This window comes from Arvicanthis niloticus, chromosome 3, assembly GCF_011762505.2.
Source record: "Arvicanthis niloticus isolate mArvNil1 chromosome 3, mArvNil1.pat.X, whole genome shotgun sequence".
NCBI lineage: Eukaryota > Metazoa > Chordata > Mammalia > Rodentia > Muridae > Arvicanthis > Arvicanthis niloticus.
In genome coordinates, this window is record NC_047660.1 from 49,162,773 (window position 1) to 49,181,164 (window position 18,392).

General features: G+C 52.3%; 1 protein-coding gene and 1 long non-coding RNA gene across 9 annotated transcripts in view; one reads left to right on the forward strand and one right to left on the reverse strand.

The window, feature by feature from the left end:
• Dmtn (dematin actin binding protein) overlaps window positions 1-18,392 on the forward strand; it is a 32,464-nt gene that overhangs the window by 5,224 nt on the left and 8,848 nt on the right. Inside the window, exons 1-11 of one of the 8 annotated variants that reach the window (XR_013109283.1) lie at window positions 766-887; window positions 2,847-2,976; window positions 11,064-11,233; window positions 11,438-11,512; window positions 12,034-12,189; window positions 13,116-13,160; window positions 13,521-13,620; window positions 13,935-13,991; window positions 14,237-14,389; window positions 17,103-17,227; window positions 17,749-17,854. Coding sequence is in view for 1 of the 8 variants with exons in the window: in XM_034498296.2 (XP_034354187.1) it covers window positions 11,216-11,233; window positions 11,438-11,512; window positions 12,034-12,189; window positions 13,116-13,160; window positions 13,521-13,620; window positions 13,935-13,991; window positions 14,237-14,389; window positions 17,103-17,227; window positions 17,749-17,854 (835 nt within the window). In the remaining 7 variants the exon portion in view is untranslated. Of the gene's footprint in view, window positions 1-730; window positions 888-2,657; window positions 2,977-11,063; window positions 11,234-11,437; window positions 11,513-12,033; window positions 12,190-13,115; window positions 13,161-13,520; window positions 13,621-13,934; window positions 13,992-14,236; window positions 14,390-17,102; window positions 17,228-17,748; window positions 17,855-18,392 lie in introns of those variants that run through there. The other 7 variants (XR_013109284.1, XR_013109287.1, XM_034498296.2 and 4 more) reach the window with 7 other exon arrangements.
• On the reverse strand, window positions 4,858-11,145 carry LOC143441681 (uncharacterized). Its single transcript, XR_013109289.1, has 5 exons — window positions 11,043-11,145; window positions 10,177-10,293; window positions 9,461-9,545; window positions 9,105-9,181; window positions 4,858-5,269 (listed from the first exon to the last, which is right to left on the reverse strand). It is a non-coding gene; the product is annotated as an uncharacterized LOC143441681 (long non-coding RNA).

An 18,392-nucleotide genomic window follows, 5' to 3' on the forward strand; every position in this document is an offset into this window, starting at 1 on the left:
GCAGGACTGCAGGACAGAGATGATCAGAGAGTGGAGATATCTATCGAGAGGAGGGTCTCCTGACCCGACTAACCTCCACCACCATCATACACTCACCCTGACCCCTACCTCCACACCACATTCCTCCTAGCAAAGGATGACCTTGACAACGTGAGGTCGACAGGGGGAGCCCTAACTCTCTGGGCCTCTTGGCTCCAGAGCCAGCTGGGCTCTAAAAATATTCCTGCCGGAGGTGTCTGACTGATAAGGGTTTGGGGGGCATTCCCAAACACCATGTGACTCAGGTGTTGGGGGAGTGCATTTGGACCTGGAGGGACTAGAAGAGGCTCTCTGGATTTGGACTTTTGTCTAGGTAGAGGGAGGTTGGAGACTTGAGAGAGGTACCCAGGTAGACAGTAGAGGTCGGAAGCCCATGGCCACATGTCCAGCCCAGCCAGTGACCTTCTGGAATGTGGTTTTTCAACACCAGGACTGTGACTCCCGTGTCCCTGTCACCTTTCCCCACCTACTGGATGGGCTGCCTAGAATAAGGCAGTTATCTTTCCAACCAGTCTGTTGTCTGGCCTTGAATTATGGTTCCCTCCAGACCACTCCTGTAGCCTATCCTGGCTTTGAAGGGAGTAGGAGGCGGGCGCACCTTGGTAGGTAGGGTACAGTTGGGGGGCACAGCCCCAGCATTATAGGCTCTGCAGGCCCCCTCCCTTCTCTGAGGAAGAAGCAATAGGAGTCAGGTTTTCTCCTCCCCCTCCCATCGATGCTGAGCTGGGCCTGGGCTGCCAGGAGGTTGTCTTGGCAACGGGAGGCGGAGAAGAGATGCGCTGAGGGATGGAGGTGTATGTCACCGCAGAGGCTGCTGTGTTCCTGCCCCACGCCCCGGGCCCTTGAAGGTACTGAGAACCCTCCCTCATGTTCCCCCCTCCTGGTCCTTTTCCTGGACTCTCTCTTCCCCTACCTTATAGGCTGACTTCCATCAGGAAGGGACTCCCCTCCTGGATTTTAGAATCCTACCCAGGGCTCTTAACCCACCTCATTCTACGCTCCTGTCTACAGCTGTCCTTTCTGACATCATCTTGTTCCCAGCATACCTCTGGAGACCCTTATACTGGAAAACATGTCTCCTAGGGTGGGGTGTGGAAGGGGCTGGTAATCAAGGGAGGAGGAAACCAGGCAGGAGCAAAGTCAGGAATCTGAAGGGCTGAGTGTCAGATCCCTGGGCACTTGGTCTTCCAGAGGGATGGGGACTGCTTAGGAGTAGGCCTCTCTCCCTACTACTCTTTCAGACCCAGACTCCGGCGGCAAGGGTGGGGTTGAAGGGACAGTGAGAGGCTAGGCTGGGGCCAGGACTAGCTGTGCAAAAGGTAGCTCCTCCTCCAAGGCTGTGTCCCCTTCCTACATGTTAAAGGTATACCCCATGCAGCAATCCTGGCCTTTCCTCCATGGGACTGGATGTCCCTCCTCCAGCCCAGGTTCCCCCCCCCCACCTTCCACAGAGCCCACTGTGACTGCACCCCAGCAGCTAAGCCTGGATTCCCCGCACTCCTCTCCCCTTTCTCTCGGCCACTCAGGTACCTGCCTTCCGTCATTTCTCCTTCTGTCCAAGCCACCTTCAGGTTACAGTCATCTCTGCCCCCTCGGCTAATCTAAATACACCCCTCCCTTCCTGTCTCCTCCAGTCCTCTTTTCTTTGAAGAAGGACGCTGAGGCCATAGTCTTACCTGTCTTCTTCAAGCCCCTCCCCCTGAGATTTTTCCATTCAGAAACCCCAGAGCCCCCTCTCCAGATCCTAGCTTTGCCCCAATAGCTGCTGATATCATCAGCTGACCGGCTGTGGGCAGTGGTTACCAGGGCAACGGCAAGGCTGCCTAGGTAGGCAAGTCTGCAGCCTCCATGGAGGTGGGGAGGATGCCAGTCAGCACTAACAGGGGTTAGGGGCTAGGCTTTCTAGATGCACCCTAAAGCCAGCGTTGGGGGCCTGGAATGGTTGAAGTTTTGCTGCAAAGAGAAGGCATGCCTTTTTACTTTTTGTGGTGAAATGGATGCCATCTGATAGGAAGCTCCTTTTTCAAAAACAGCTTTCCTGGGGAGAAGTCAGGTCCTCCATTCTCTCCGCTGCGATCCCCAGGGGATCAAGGTTACAGAAAATCCAATGTGAATCTTATGTATTTACGACCCGTTCCTTACCTCCCTCTGTCTCTCCTCCTCAGGAGAGGGTTAATGCGTGGATAGCCATTTCTGGTACCGCTGCTGTTCCCCATCCCAGAGGTGGGGATCCCCACAGAGCCTCTAAACTGCTTCTGGAAGATGGTGGAGCATTATGAATGGGCTTTAAATTGCAGGTGCCTGGAGAGCTGGGTGGGCACAGCTTCCCTCAGTTATCAGTAACAGCCACTAACTTGAACTCTGCTGGAGGGGCTGCGAGTGTGGATATTGCAGAGCCCGGGTGTGGGAAAGGGGGAAAACGCGCGGCCAATTCTGCTTCGTCATGATGCCAGCAAATGAGCCCCTTGTTTGAAATGGATCAGCTGCAGTAGCAGCTGAGGTGAACTGGACCAGCAACACACACACACACACACACACACACACCCTGGGGCTGGCCACTATCAGTTGTTGGTGGGGAGGGGCCCGCCCAGCGACCGCTCATCCTACCCGCCCACCAGACACCAGACTCCCCAGCTCCGGGAACCCAACTGGTGGCTTGCAGAGCAGCAGGGTACTGGTGAAGGGGGTGGGGGTTCAGAAGGGAGATCAGACCGCTGAGCTGAGACCAGCTCCCCTCCTTCGCCAGCTCCCACCCCACCCACCTACCCTAAGCCGGCTTTCTTCCTGTTATTTGTGCTTCGCTAAAGCGTGGCTGGGTTCCTGGAGAAGCTGCCTCTTACCTAGATTCCTGAGAAAACGCGGCAACCCGTGGACCAGGGCCTAGGCCCTTTGCCTCTTGGGGCTTCAGAGAGCCTAGGCCCCACTGTCTGGGAGGAGGTAGGTGGCAGGGTCTCTTGCCTCTCTTTCTTTCCATTAGGTATTGGGGGCTGTACCTCTGGATCTGGGCAAGGTTTTGGGTGATATCAGGGGTGCTAGGACAGGGTCAGCTTTGGAAGATAGTCAGTGGGAGAATAGGCCTAGGTGGCCAGACAAGGTGCTCAACTGGGTTTGACCTGATCAAACTCCCTTCTTATTTGGGAGGAAGGATCTAGGCTATTGCCATGCAAAGAGTCCATATGGCCCCCAGCACCCCTTTTCATGGGTTTTCCACCCTGCCTACTGTAGCTTCTGTGGCCAGAATTTCAAGGGGTGGGGGTATGGGGGCACAGTCAGTGGCGGGAGCTGATAGCTTTTTGCTGAATGATGCAAGACATCTTTGCCAGCCTCCCTCCCATCAGGCCAGGTGCCCTCCGGAGTGGCAGGGGTTCAGTGAGGGGCCCAAAGCTGCTGGTTTACAGCCCACTCTGGAGCCCCTCCTAGCTGAGGTTAGGGTAGGGATTCAATGAAGAATGAGGCTGTGTAGCAGGGTGTGACTGCGGTGCTAGCCTGGCCCACTGCCTGCCAGCAGCTAGTGTAGTGAGAGAGACTGGGTGCTGAACAGACCCAGAGAGCCCTGGGGTCCTAAGAGATTTTCCTTTCCCAGATCCAGACACGCATCACTCCCTTTGCTGGGCAGGCACATCTGTGTGTCTCCTCCCAGAAGACTGGTTGCCAGGCTGCATGCTGCATGTCTAAGACAAGCAAGACAGTGGTGCTGTGGGAGTAGAAGGATGTGGGGAAGCCCCCAGGGGATGGGACAGGAGAGGGCATTGTGAGTCTTGGGGTCCATATGCTCAGGACAGGGATGGGTTCAGCAGACCATGCCAGGGAGCTGTGAGCACACATAACGGATGCCAAGGGGAGGATCAGTGGGTGGGTGCAAGTAGGTGTCTTTAGCACCATGTGTCATTGTGTGGGGGTCTGGCAGGGAGAGTGGGCGAGTGCTCAGAGTCCCTGTATGCACCCATGTGCAGTTCTGTCAGCAGCCATGTGCCAGGCAGAGCTCTTCTGCCTGTATGCTCCTGGGAGTCGTGTCTCAATACAGCTAGTTGGTCTTTCTGAGGCTGGGACAGCATCTATGCACTGGTGGGCAATGTCTGCAGAATTCTTTCAGACCTCATGTGTGAGGAGAGTGGAATGAGGATCTCCCCTGTATTCTGAAATGGGAGTTTCCTTCCCTCCCCAGATCTGCAAGTCCAGCTGTAATCCATGCTCAGGACTCAGATCTATAAGGCTAGAACAGGAATGTGTTTGGACAAAGCAAGCTGGAGGGGCTGAGGGACCTAGAAAAGAGGAACTTACCTCTTCTGAAGAAAGTGCCCAGAAACGGCTAGCAACTCAGTCAAGAGAGGAACCTAAGAAAACTCTAATGAACCCAGGCATATTTGCGGGGTCAGAGGGAAAGGGGAACTGTTGTCACTGAGAGTGGGTAGGCAGGTCCTGGAACCGATGGACTCGGTTATCTACTCCTGAAGCTGCCTGAGCCTGTTCAGTGTGACAGGTGTCACTCAGTGTTGGTATGAGGAATGCCTAGTCCAAAGCAATGGGAAAAGGTTCAGGAAACATTACATGAGAGACAATGAGAGAAGAGAAAGTAACAGGGCCTCGCTGGCCTGAGAAAAGGGCACGGATAGTCTTGACTTAAGTAAGGCTTTTGGTGAGCCACTGGCCTAAGCAGGCCCAAACCCTGCTGTCCTGTGTCTCACCCCACCCTACAATACACACATTCATGTAGTGCCTGCCCAGTCCCCGCCCTATTGACTACACCACCCTTCTCCCACCCTAGGATGCTGTTTTGGGAACGGGTGACCTAGCTGGAGCCTGTCTTTATTTCTGGCATGGACTTGTTACCACAGCAACTGTGCAAGTGGGGCTGGGAGGGGGAGAGGGAGAAAAGGGGAAGAAGGAAAAAGAAGGCAGGAAGAAAGAAAGAGACACTGAATGAAACAGACAGAGAACAGACCTCCCACCTGCCTGACCTAGCCCATGTGGCCCGCTTGTTGACCTCTCCAGCGTGGCTTGATGATGCCCAGTTGTTCCAGGGCCAGATCCCTGACTCCCAGCTCCTGCCGTACAGGTCAGGTGAGAGTCAGAGAGGCCCAAGTTCATATTAAGACACGATCTTTGGGGGATGCATTGGGAAGCACAGGAAATTCCTTTGGCTTAAATACAACCCAGATAGAACTGCATCCAGCTTGTCTTCCTTTGGGTGGCATTGGGTAAGCTCATCTCTTAGTTCTTTTGTTCTCATCTGTAAGTGAGCAAAACGCCAATGTGTTAAGTCCAGCCAGCCTATATGGATAAGCCCAGCACAGGCACCCACAAAGAGAAGGCAGTACTGACCTGGGATGGGAGCAAGGGCTGTACCAGACCCCATCTGAGATGGTGGATCTGTCTGCCTGCTGAACTTTCTACCTTTCATTTCTACAAGTCCAGGGCCCTTAATCTGAATCCATCCCTGCCTGAAGCAAAAAGCCTGGGATGGGTGGGTTCGAACCTGGAGATCCCTGTGGGCAAGTCTTATCACCCACATCCTGGGGAGCTGCAAAGCTCTGGTTGCTATGGAGATGAGAGGGTGGGTGGTTTGAGGTGGGGCCTGGCTGGTGGCTCAGATAAGGCTGGAGCGCCCAGCTGAAGGTGGGTGCGGCTGGGATGGAAGGATGGGAAGCCTGCTGGCTATTGACCTGAGCCTGGGAGGTTGAAGAGTATCTTCCGACACCTGGACTGGCTTCCTCTGTGGTGCTGTACCCCCACCCCTTCCCTTCTTTCCCCTTCCTTTCCTGCTGCAGCCTGACCTTTTTAGTCTGTGCCCACAGAGGTCACAGGACTTGTGGAGTGTACTGAATGAATTAAGCGGGACCTTGCGGAGGATGGGAGAGGGATCAGGCCTGGAGGAGGAAAGTGAGAAATTTGCTTGGGTGAGGGGACTCCACGTGGCTGCAGTAAGCAGATGCCTGTGCAGTGTGACTTAACAGAAAGTGAAAAATCACTCTCCCTCCCCACACACCTCCTTCCCACCCACTCCCATCTTTCCTTTCTCGTCTTCCACTCTAAAAAATGTTTTCTCCTGCTGGTCTTCTGACAGGCTCAAATGTCCCCAGCAAGAACCTTATTCATAGCCTGGGCTTGTAGCTTAGTTACCTAGTGCCTAGCATGCATGAAACCCCTGGGCTGATCCCCGCCACCAGGTGTAGCCATGCTATGTAGTGCCAAAGGTTCCAGCATCCCAGAGGTGAAGTTCAAGGTCATCCTAGGTTAGGATTATGTGGTTGGAGACCAGCCTGGGTTAGAGAGAACTCTTACTTAAAACAAACCAACAAAGCCCTCACAGCCAAAGTGTTTCATTCAAATGCAAATGTCCCCACCGAGGTAAGGCTCTGCCTTTAGCACTTCCCCAAAAGGTGCTGATCTGTGTGCTCTGGTACCACACAGGGATGCAGGACCTGGATGGAGCCAAGGGGAACACTGTAGTGCTGTGGGGCACCTCAGGCAGGGGCCAGCTGTGGAGGCCCTGGGAAGGGGAAGGGACAGGGGAGCACAGTATGCCAACCGGAAGTGGTACTGTGGTCAGTCAGCTTAAGTGTATCCTTGACCCAGTACTTCCTGAAGTCTCAGTTTCCCACTCTACAACCCCCGAGAGAACAGTTCACAGGACTGAGATGTCAGGGTGCAGGCGAAAGGCAAGACCCAAGACAGTGAAATTCTTCGGAGCCCACATTCAAGCATGATGGTCTGTAAACACCAACTGTTATATAACTCTGCCCATTGATGCCTGGAATCAGGGTCCTGAGTGGCTGTGTGTGGGGATGCTGGTGCTTGTTCACATGTAACCGGGGCTTTCATATCTGGCCACATCTCCTGGGACCCTTTGCTCTGATGGGCAGCCACTGCTCCTGATGCACCCCACACCTGGTGTTCTGAGTGAGGTGCTAGAACATCATTCCTCCCGTGAGTCGTCAGCCTTTGCTTCCCTGTCTGTGCTCTCCAGAGTGCCCAGTACAGCTCCACTGTACTCTAGGCCACCTTCCTGGTAAAATAGAGGCCCTCCTCTGACTGGCTGCCTCCCCATGCTCTGCTCCCTTACTACCCAATTTCCTGCCCTTCCCCTTCTCATTGAGAAGCAAGTGCTTTCTCCAGAGCCTGTCCTCCCGCCCGCCCAGGTGCTGACAATCCTTTTATTCCCTGCCAGCCTCCCTGCTTCAGCCTCAAGCCCGGGGCCTTCCTTGCATGTGCACAGGCCTTCTCTCACCTCTCCAGGAGCCTCCTAACTTCAACCCCAGTGCTGGCCTCTGGCTTTGCTGGCCTTCTCACCCCTCTGTCTTCCCTCCCCTCCGCTCCCCTCCCCTCCCCTCCCCTCCCCTCCCCTCCCCTCCCCTCCCCTCCCCTCCCCTCCCCTCCCCCTCCCCCTCCCCTCCTCCTCCCCTCCTCCTCCCCTCCCCTCCCCCTCCCCTCCCCTCCCCTCCCCTCCCCTCCCCCTCCCCCTCCCCTCCCCCTCCCCCTCCCCTCCCCTCCCCCTCCCCCTCCCCTCCTCCTCCCCTCCCCTCCCCTCCCCCTCCCCTCCCCCTCCCTTCCCTTCAGCTTATTCCATACTTTATGTGATGTACTAACCCTCTTCTTTCACCTCCCAAAGTGAGTCCTGGGATTGACCTTTCCTTACCAGCAATCTCACATTTAGACTCCTACCTTTAGGTCTGTGAGTCATGACCCCCTTTTGGGGTCGAATGACGACCCTTTCGCAGGGGTCACCTAAGATAATCTGCATATCAGATATTTACATTACAGTTCATAACAGTAGCAAAATTACAGTTATGAAGTAGCAACAAAAATCCTTTCATGGTTCAGGGTCACCATAACTTGAGGAACTGTCTTAAGGGGTCTGTTCAGGGAGCATTAGGGAGGTTGGGAGCCGCTGCTTTAAGGCTTCCAACAAAAAACTTCTCCACTTCCCCAGAGACACCCTCTCTTGACTTTCTGCAGCCCATTGCCTTATCTGGGGTGTGTGCCTCTCCACTTTGCGTAGAACTTATCTATGAGCAAGTCCTTTTCCTGGAGGGGCCTGAGTCAGTCCTGTTCTCCATGAGGCTCAGCACAAAGCTTGGTACTGTGCTCTGTGGGTAAGAGATGGTTCAACGTGGATGGGTGGATAGATCAGTAGCAAATCTACTCCTAGGTGGTAGATGGGTGGATGGAGGGACAAGCATTCACCTCTAGGGCTAAGCCATAGGTATAGACCTTGTGACAATGGCTATTAGAAAAATAAAATGCAGAGCCTAGAGAGAGAACACTGACAGCTCTTCAGTGTGTACCACAGTGCATTTTGCTCATCAGACACCTAGTTAAAGCTTTTCAAATCAGCAGTAAGAAGGCTGGAGAAGTGTGATGCTCTAGAATGAGAATCCTGTTACACAAACCCCACATTCCTCCTGTTGTCTGATGGAGATGCCTTGCTTCTAGAATTCTTTTGTTTGTTTGTTTAGTTGGTTGGTTTGGTTTGGTTCCAATACGGGGTTTCTCTTGTGTAGCCCTGGCTGTCCTGGAACTCATTTTGTAGAGCAGGCTGGCCTCATACTCAGAAATCTGCCTGTCTCTGTATCCTAAGTGCTGGGATTAAAGGTATATACCACCACACCTGGCCTCTGGTTCTAGAAAGACTTGCATGGCTCATTACTGGGCAGACACTCTGCACCATGCCATGCCAAAGGCATACAACTTGAGATAGTTGACCTTAGACTGACTGGTCTTTAATCTCCCCAAGCCTTGGTTTCCTCAGCTGTGAAATTGGTCTACCCTGCAGGACTGTTGTAAGAACGAATTAGAATAATCTTTATGTAGTGTTTACCTGTATCTAGCATATGGTACCCAGTGCAGCTGCTTGAGAGCTGAAGCAGGAGAAGGTCACAAGCTAAAAGGCCTGCCTGCATTAGAGAGTGGTTCAAAGCCAGCCCGAGTAACTGAGACCCTGTCTCAAAAATCAGAATAAAAGAAGGCAGAGTCGATGGCTCAGGAGAAGAGCGCACTCAATTCAAACTCCAGCATTCCACGAGTGCACACACAGAGCATCTATTACAGAAAATGAATATGCTCACCAGTGACCGCTGGGGGATCGCAGTTGCCCTCTGGAGGTTGGCAGCCAGTTCATTTCAGGAAGAAAGGCACCCCAGGCCTGGAGAACAGCATCCAGCATTAAATATCACCTTCTCTGCAAAGTCGCTGTTCCGCAGAGGGTTAGCACTAGCAGGAAGCACTAGAACAGGATGGCACTGGCCTCCACGTGGATCTAGGAGGATGAGGTGGCCTGAGGGAGGCAGAGGGGTGGGCCGAGGTTTGGAAGCGGGATAAGGACTGCTGACTGTTTTGGTGACATATGGGCGGCAGAACGGCTGAGGTAAAGTACAGGTGAAAAAGATCAGGAGAGCCAGGCATGGTGATGCAGGCCTCTTACCTTATATGATGCAGGCATATGGGAGCCTGGGTCTGAGGTAGAAGGATTGGGAATTTGAGGTTGGCCAGGGGTAGACATTGCAACCCTGTGAGGAAAGATGGGAAGACTTAAGAGGAGATGGCTTTGCCCCCAGAAAGAGCGAAACAAGCAGGGACTTCATTCTTTCATAACTGGCTACAGAAAAGCCCCCTCAATTCACTAATCCCTGTGGAAATAGAAATACTATTAATAGCTTACCCTCTACATGGAATAGAACATGTTTTATTCATCGTGTATGCACTAACTTAGCTGCTTCTTTGGGGCTGGAGAGACAGCTCAGTGGTTAAGAGCATTGCCTGCTCTTTCGGAGGACTCAGGTTTGGGTCCTAACATTCACATGGCCACTCATGTGTAACTCCCGTTCCAGGGGATCTGATGCCCTCTTCTGGCCTCCATGAACAGGAGGCATGCATGTGTACACAGACATACAGGCTGGCAGCGCACCCATACACATAAAGATAAATAAATACATAAATACTATTGACTTGTCCGAGCAGTCTAGGACAAGAAACGGTTACCACCCCTCACTTTGTTGCTTTAGATAAGGTTTCATGCTATAATTCAAGCTGATTGGAATTCTCTACGAAACCCACGCTAGCCTCGAATTCAAAGCAATCCTCCTGCCTCAGCCTCCCAAGTGCTAGGATGTTAGCATGTGCAGAGTGTAAATGTCTTACCCAAGCCCACACAGCATCCGAGTAGTAGTCACTGGGCATCCTAGCTTGAGAGGTCCTGTTTGAAACCACCACATGATCCTCCTTTCCCTTCTGTACACAGTGCTTCTCGGTCTGTGGCTGAGTATTGGGAGGACCAGTATTGGGAGGAGGGAAAGAGAGTTGAGAGAGTGGCCAAGAAGCAGAGGACATGGTCTGTGGCCATCACCTAATACATAGACTGGCCTGTTTCTAGGAACAGGTGTGAAAGGAGGCTACCAGGCACTCATAGAGAAGTGTGACAGCCCCTGAGAATGCTCTGGGCACTTTATGGCCCCAGAGCTATTTTACATTGTCTACACAGCATACTGCCTGCCTGTAGGGAACAGAGAAAAAGCCAAGTGCACTAGCTTCGGGGGACCAGCAGCAGCTCTAGGTTATGGCCATGGCTTCACCATCCTACCCGATCCCCATGGGTTTTCTTCCTCGGGCCTCTGGCTCCCTATGCTTCAAGTCTTAACTAATGGCTTAGTGTCCCCCTTGTTAACTTTCTGGGGAAAATAAAGATTTGGCTGAGCAAACTCTGGGGAGTAAAACCAGTGGCTGGAGTGGGAGGGGCCAGCACCGGTTGGGAGAGGGGCCAGCACCGGTTGGGAGAGGGCCCAGGCCAGAGCAGGGCCAGGGCAGGGGTGACTAGCTTGAGGATATAGAAGCCTGTCCACCCTGAGATGCCAGCTGACCCCTGCCGTCATTTCCTCTGAAGCCAGAGAACAATAGCTTAAAAAACAAGTGCAGCCGATTCACGCAGCCGCTGTGTGGCCACATGCACGCACAGCTCCCTGGTGCTGAACCCAGCGCCAGTGCTGAACCTGGCAGCCAAACGCCCTTACTGGGGCTCTCTGTCCTTCCAGCCACCCGCGGTCAGCAGCCCAAAGAGGCCCAAGGGATGAGGACACCACAAGACGCTGTGACGCCCTCGCTGCAGGAGCCGGGCCGAGCCTGACGTCTGTCCTCTCCACGTGCGCACCGGCCTCCGAGGGAGCGGCCGGCCAGTGGCTGCCGCATGGAACGTCTGCAGAAGGTGAGCCGGATGCACCCGGGGCCAGGGTGGGGACCGCTGCTCTCCCAGGTCCGCTCGGGAGTCGCCGGCGCCACCTGGTGGCTACCACCGCTCAGTACGCTGGGTTTCCCCGCCCCACCCCATCCTGAGGCCTAGGGCAAGACCCACTCCCACACCCTCGCACCCACGCGCATGCCCACTCCGCCACCTTCTCGCTCTCTCCAGCAACCTCTTACCTCCCCGGGGAGCGTCAGCTCCTCCAGAGACTCCAGTGTGCCCGGCTCTCCCTCCAGCATCGTGGTGAGTACTTATGTCGGCCACCTGCCCCTCAGCTGGGAGGAGGGAGGGGCGGATCCCCTTCACCCTCCCACCCCCACTCCCGCATGGAGGGAGGTCCTGTGAACTCTTGCAGGTGGGAAGACCCAGAGATCCCAGCGGAGGCTTCCTACTGCCTTGGAAAGGGCTGGTCTAGTTGCAAAGAGCCTCAGAGGCAAAGAGCATTTTCTTTTTTTAAGGGACCTTCCAGAGAGAGCACGAGGCAAGCCTATAGTACCAGCATCTGGGAACTGGAAATAGAATGATAAGGAAGTTCAAGACACGATGTGGCTATAGAGAGGGTTTGAGGCAAACTTTGACTAGATAAAACTCTGTCTCAAAAATGAAAATAAGGGCTCATTCTAGGTCCTTAGAACGAACAGAATAGAGTTGCTAACATGAGAATTGCCGTCTAACATGTTTTCCTGATAACCAAGTCCAGCCAGTGAGTCCAGTGTCCTAGTGATGCTATGGAGAACTCTTCCATTTGGACCATTTCCCTTCAGGCCAAGATGGACAACCAGGTGTTGGGCTATAAAGACCTGGCTGCCATCCCCAAGGACAAGGCCATCCTGGATATTGAACGACCTGACCTCATGATCTACGAGCCCCATTTTACCTATTCCCTCCTGGAACACGTAGAGCTGCCCAGAAGCCGGGAGGTAAGAAGGGATCATTTGTGCAGGCCTGAGTGGCAGTCCTTCTTGGAAGCAGACACAGACTATGCGCAAGAATGAGCACTTGTTTGAGTAAAGTGAGCTCAAGACTGAGGTGTGGCCGGGAAACAGCAGGAGCAGCCATAGCTGAACAGTGGCCACATGAAAAGAAGTTTTGTAGGGAAAGGCCAGAAGAACAAAATAAACAGAAGGAGCTCCAGAAATTCTAGGCTAGTGAGTGAAGAAACATTGTAGCCGCAGTTTGCCCTCTGTCACATGGAAGTGGTGGTTCTTATGCTCCTCAGAAGGCAATATATGGGGCAATGCTTAGTCGGGTGCTTTGTCACCTGTCTTCAAAAAAGAGGTCATGGTCATGATGACACTTTTAATCTCAGTAGGCAGAGGCAAAGGCAGGCAAGCGCTTGGATACATGTAAGCGAGATGGCTTAAGTGGGATCCCCAGAACCATGGTAGAAGGAAAGAACTGACCCTCACCTCCACACAGATGCCGTGGCATGTGCGTGCCCACACACAAAGTAAACATTAAAACAATACAATTTGAATTTTAGGGAAAAGGGTCATATTGGAGTGGACAGCTGACAGACTGGAAAACTTTGAGTACCAGGTGGCCCAGGAGACCTGATTCCATCAGAGCTGTTTTGTTGCTATGGTCCCTCCATTCCTTACCAGGCTCTGCAGTCAGGGTCATACTTAGTTTAGGGCAGGAGGTACACTGCTCCCAGATCCGAGCTTCACATGAAAAGACTGAGAATACTTGGCAGAGGAAGGCTTAAGGCCAGGCCAGAGATCGGCAGAGGGAAGAGGGTTGGCTCAGAAAGTAGGGGAAGCTGGTTAGATGGGGGTGAAATGGTCCCTCTGAGGGTCTAGGGCTTAATCCTACCTGTGACTCTGATCGTTCTCTCCATTCACAGTGCTCACTGTCACCTAGATCCACATCCCCCCCACCATCTCCAGAGGTCAGTTGGCTTTGGTCTTGCTTGGTTTGGGCCCTCAGCTCCCCTCCCCCAACATGCCCAGCCCCAGCCTAGCAAAGCCCAGGGGATGATGGAGTCAGCAAATCCTGGCTGGCTGGTCCCTGGCCAATTCATCTGTCTGCCAGACCAAGGGCTTCTTTTAACCCCTTCTCTCTGGGTAGTCAACCCTGAGCCGGCAGATGGAGTCCTTGAATGTGCTTCCTCTGCCATGACATTGCCCTGGGGTTGGAGTATAGGAACACTGGTGTAGGCGGATGGGAAAGGTGGCCTGAGGTAAAGCCATGCACATGGGAGTGGGAAGGGGTGTGGGGTGGTTGCTACAAGCTGCATACTTCTGCATAGGTGTGGGCGGAGAGCCGGACACTTGGAATCATCTCTCAGGCTTCAACACCAAGGACCACAGGGACCCCCAGGACCAGCCTGCCCCATTTCCACCACCCTGGTAGGGTTTATTGTCAGCTACATTGTTTCCTCGGGACTTCAATTTTCCTTCAGGACCCCCATACCCCTTACTCTCAGTCATTGGGTTTAGTTCTAGCTAGACCCTATGGTACTAGGGTGCCAGGCAGAACTAGTGGTCTTGCCGTCTCTTCCTTCTCACCTACCCAGAAAAGTGCAGAACGTCCCCGCCTTCATGAGGCATGGTCTGAGCTGTCTTGCTCATGGCCCCATTCTGTTTACCTCTACTTTGTGCCTGGAGCCACCACCCCCTGCCATCATGTCCCCTTTCTCATTTACTCTTGTTCTGTCTCTCAGAGACTACCCGCCCGGATTCCAACATCTACAAGAAGCCACCCATCTACAAGCAGAGAGGTGAGGGTTCCCCTGACTTCCTGGGTGCTTCTCCTGGCACACACTGGTGGGGTGGTGCTGGGCCATGTGCTGAGAGCTGGGGAGGGATGGGAGAGTAGCTTCTCCAGGTCTGTATCATGTGTATCACTGTTACAGCTGAATTCTCTTGGGAGAGATGAGGGAGCAGGAGATGAGGGTGGGGCCAAGCTGGCTAGCCTCGTGTTTAGCAGGGGTGGTGTGCGGACTGACCCTGGATCTATCTGCAGAGTCCGTGGGAGGCAGCCCTCAGAGCAAGCACCTCATCGAGGACCTCATCATTGAATCATCCAAGTTCCCAGCAGCACAGCCCCCTGACCCCAACCAGCCAGCCAAGATAGAGACTGACTATTGGCCGTGTCCCCCATCGCTGGCTGTTGTGGGTAGGAAAAACCAGGAAAAGGAAAAGAGGCCAAGGATCCCCGTTCACTACTCTTTCTTGGTCCCATGATCCCAATTCCCACCCACCCCAATCCTGTTACTTCTTGGTCTTTTGTACTTTACTCAGTTGCTAGTTCATTTCTTACCTCCCCCCTGTACCTCTGTGTTGCTGTGCAGGTCCTGTTCATTGTTTCTTCCCCTCTTGCTTTCATCATCATCATTATCGTCGTCGTCATCGTCGTCATCATCATCTTTTGTTTTTGTTTTTGTTTTTTGAGTCAGGGTTTCCCTGTGTAACAGCTCTGGCTGTCCTAGAACTCGCTTTGTACACTAGGCTAGCCTCAAATTCAGAGATCCACATGCCTCTGCCTCTCTGCCTCTGCCTCTGCCTCTGCCTCTGCCTCTGCCTCTGCCTCTGCCTCTGCCTCTGCCTCTGCCTCTGCCTCTGCCTCTGCCTCTGCCTCTGCCTCTGCCTCTGCCTCTGCCTCTGCCTCTGCCTCTGCCTCTGCCTCTGCCTCTGCCTCTGCCTCTGCCTCTGCCTCTGCCTCTGCCTCTGCCTCTGCCTCTGCCTCTGCCTCTGCCTCTGCCTCTGCCTCTGCCTCTGCCTCTGCCTCTGCCTCTGCCTCTGCCTCTGCCTCTGCCTCTGCCTCTGCCTCTGCCTCTGCCTCTGCCTCTGCCTCTGCCTCTGCCTCTGCCTCTGCCTCTGCCTCTGCCTCTGCCTCTGCCTCTGCCTCGAGTGCTGGGGTTAAAGGCGTGTGCCACCACTGCCCGGCGCTCATTATTATTATTTTTTACAGATTTATTTATATATTTTATTTATATGAGTACATTGCAGCTGTCTTCAGACACACCAGCAGAGGGCACTGGATCCCATTACAGATGGTTGTGAGCCACCATGTGGTTGCTGGGAACTGAACTCAGGGCCTCTGTAAGAACAGTCAGTGCTCTTAACTACTGAGCCATCTCTTCAACCCTGTATTATTATTTTTTAAGGTTTTATTTTATTTGAACTATATGTATATGTATGCATGTGTGGGGGAGGGTATGTTCATGAAACAGCAGTGCCTAGGAGGCCCAAGGTGAAGGATCACTCTGGAGCTGAAGTCACAGGGGGTTGTGAAGCACCCCGTGTAGGTTGCAAATGGAACTCAGGTTCTCTGGAAGAACAGTGTATGGCCTTAACCACTGAGCCATCTCTCCAGCTTCTGCTCATTACTCTCTCAAGCTTCTGCTATAGTCAGACCCTGTGATAGGAGATTTGGAAAAGAGAGAAATAGTGAGAAGTCTTGGCCCCCAGGGAATTTAAATACGTGTTTCTTATTCAGTTTATTATTTTTTATTGTCTTGTTATTAATGTTACTCACATTGTTATAATTATTATAATTGGGACTGTCCCGGGACTTCTATACATTGAGCACATACCTACCACTAAGTTACATGCACTCTCAGCTCTGTACTCTGTCATGTTTGTTTGTTTTAGGATTTGTTTATTTTTTATGTGCATTGGTTTTCTGCCTATATGTTTTCTGCCTATATCTGTGAGGGTGCTAGATTCTCTGGAATTGAACTTAGTTGTGAGCTGTCATGTGGGGGCTGGGAATTGAACCCAGGTCCTCTGGAAGAGAAGCCAATGCTCTTAACTGCTGAGCTCTCTCTCTCTCTCTCTCTGTAATCTTTTTAAAAAAGGCTTATTTCTAATTTATGTGTACGTTTTCCTCTCTCTCTCTCTGTGTATGTATGTATGTATCTATGTATGTATGTATGTATGTATGTATGTATCTATGTATGTATGTATCTATGTATCTATGTATCTATGTATCTATCTATCTGTCTATCTAGTACGCAGGGAGGCCGAAAAAGGTTGTCAGCTCCCCTGGGACTGGAGTTCGAGGCAGCCATGAGCTGCTGTCTGGGTGCTGGGAACTGAACTCAGGCCCTCTGCAACAGCAGCCAATGCTATTAAATGATGAGCCATCTCTCTAGCCTGGTACCCTTTTGTCTATCTGTTTGTTTGATTGTTTGTTTTTAAAAGAATTTGTAGTGCTAAGCATGGCAGCACATGGTGATACCCCACTATGTGTGAGCCTGAGGCAGAAGGGTTACTTGAGCCCAGGCGTTGAAAACTAGCTAGCACAGGCAGCATTGCCAAGACCCTGTCTCAGTTTTTGTGGGTTTGTTTGATTTTTTTGTTGTTTTGTTTTGGGTTTTCAAGACAGGTTTCTTTGTGTAGCTCAGGCTCTGGAGACCAAGGCCTCTCATTTATTTTTCTCTTTTCCAAATCTCCTATCACAGGGTCTGTCTATAGTAGAAGCTTCAGAGATGTCTGTTAAGTGACTGAATAATGAGTGGGAGTTGGAGAGGTGGCTCAGTGGTTAAGGTCGTGCACTGCTCTTCTTTGATTAAGTAAAAAATAAAAAAGGGTTTAACCAGGTGTAGTGTACTTGGGAGGAAGAGGCAGACAGATCTTTGAGTTTGAGGCCAGCCTGGTCTACAGAGTGAGTTCCAGGACAGCGAGGGCTATACAGAGAAACCCTGTCTCTAAAAACAAAGAAAGAAAGAGAGAAAGAAAGAAAGAAAGAAAGAAAGAAGGAAGGAAAGACAGACAGACAGACTGACTGACTTTGTAGTGTTCTTTTCAAGGTCCAGCCCTGTTCCACAAGCTGGAGAAGCCAGTGGCTGAGTGGCCATATTGATTCTGGGGCCTTTATCTCCTAGAGACAGAATGGAGGAAACGGAAGGCATCTCGAAAGGGGGCAGAGGAAGAGGAGGAGGAGGAAGATGATGACTCTGAAGAGGAGATTAAGGCCATCAGGGAGCGACAGAAAGAGGAACTCAGTAAGGTAGCATCTTGCCCCTCCCCACCCCTGCCACCTCATGCCATTTAAGTGACAAATATTCTCGCCCCATAGCCAGTCTCAAAGGCTAGTGCCATAGAAACATCTGCATTTGACCTGGTGGGAGGTGCCTCTCCTTTACCAGGATTCTTGGGCTTTAGGCTGCTTTTGGAACAGTGCTCCTGGACACTCAGATCCAAAGCACAGGAAAAGGAGGGTGTACCAGCTCCAGGTTTCAGCAGACTGATCTAGGGGAGGAGAGAGAATTCAGAGTCATGGGAAGGCCATTGGTTGTGCTCTTGACATGGTGACCTAGAATAGAGAAGCAGCTGTGGAAGGGTACCACTGACATCATCAGCAAACCTAATATGTTTGAGTGTCCAGTAAGATCAAGGGACTCCAAGTATGGACTAGCCACCTGGGAAAGCCATCGCTAATCCTCCCGGGTTGAACCCCAAGTTTGCACTTTTCAGAGGTGGGAAGCTGGTGTCTTAGGCTGGGCACCATTCTCCTCCACCCCCAAACAGGTTACTTCCAACTTGGGAAAGATGATCTTGAAAGAAGAGATGGAAAAGTCATTGCCCATCCGGAGGAAAACACGCTCTCTGCCTGACCGGACACCCTTCCATACCTGTAAGTGCTGTGGAGTGGGCTCAGGATCATCTGGCCAGGGGTGGGTGTGGGGTGGACGGATGCGTGTATGTGGCTATTGAGCCATTATACTTAAAAGACTCAGTCTGCCTTTAGGGCAAGAATATGAGCCGATAGCCAGAACAGATAGAGATCCACAGTACGAGCAGCATGAGAGCCCTCACTTCATTTAATGGACACTCAGTGAGGGACATGCTAAGCACTGGGGACATTATGAGTGAAAAATACAGCCATTTTCCTCTAGCCAGGAGGAAAGTGACGTGTAAATCTACATGGCTTTTGGAGCAGTGTGGCAGGTGAGGGGACAGAATATCAGTGAGCACTTTGAAAGGCCAGTGAGGAGACCTGGTAGGCTCCCCTAAGTATTTTTTTTTTTAACGATTTATTTACTTATTTTATGTGCATTGGTGTTTTGCCTGCGTGTGTCAGTATGAGCATGTCTGACCCCCAGGAGTTACAGACATATGAGCTACCATGTGGGTGCTGGGAATTGAACCCAGGTCCTCTGGAATAACAGCCA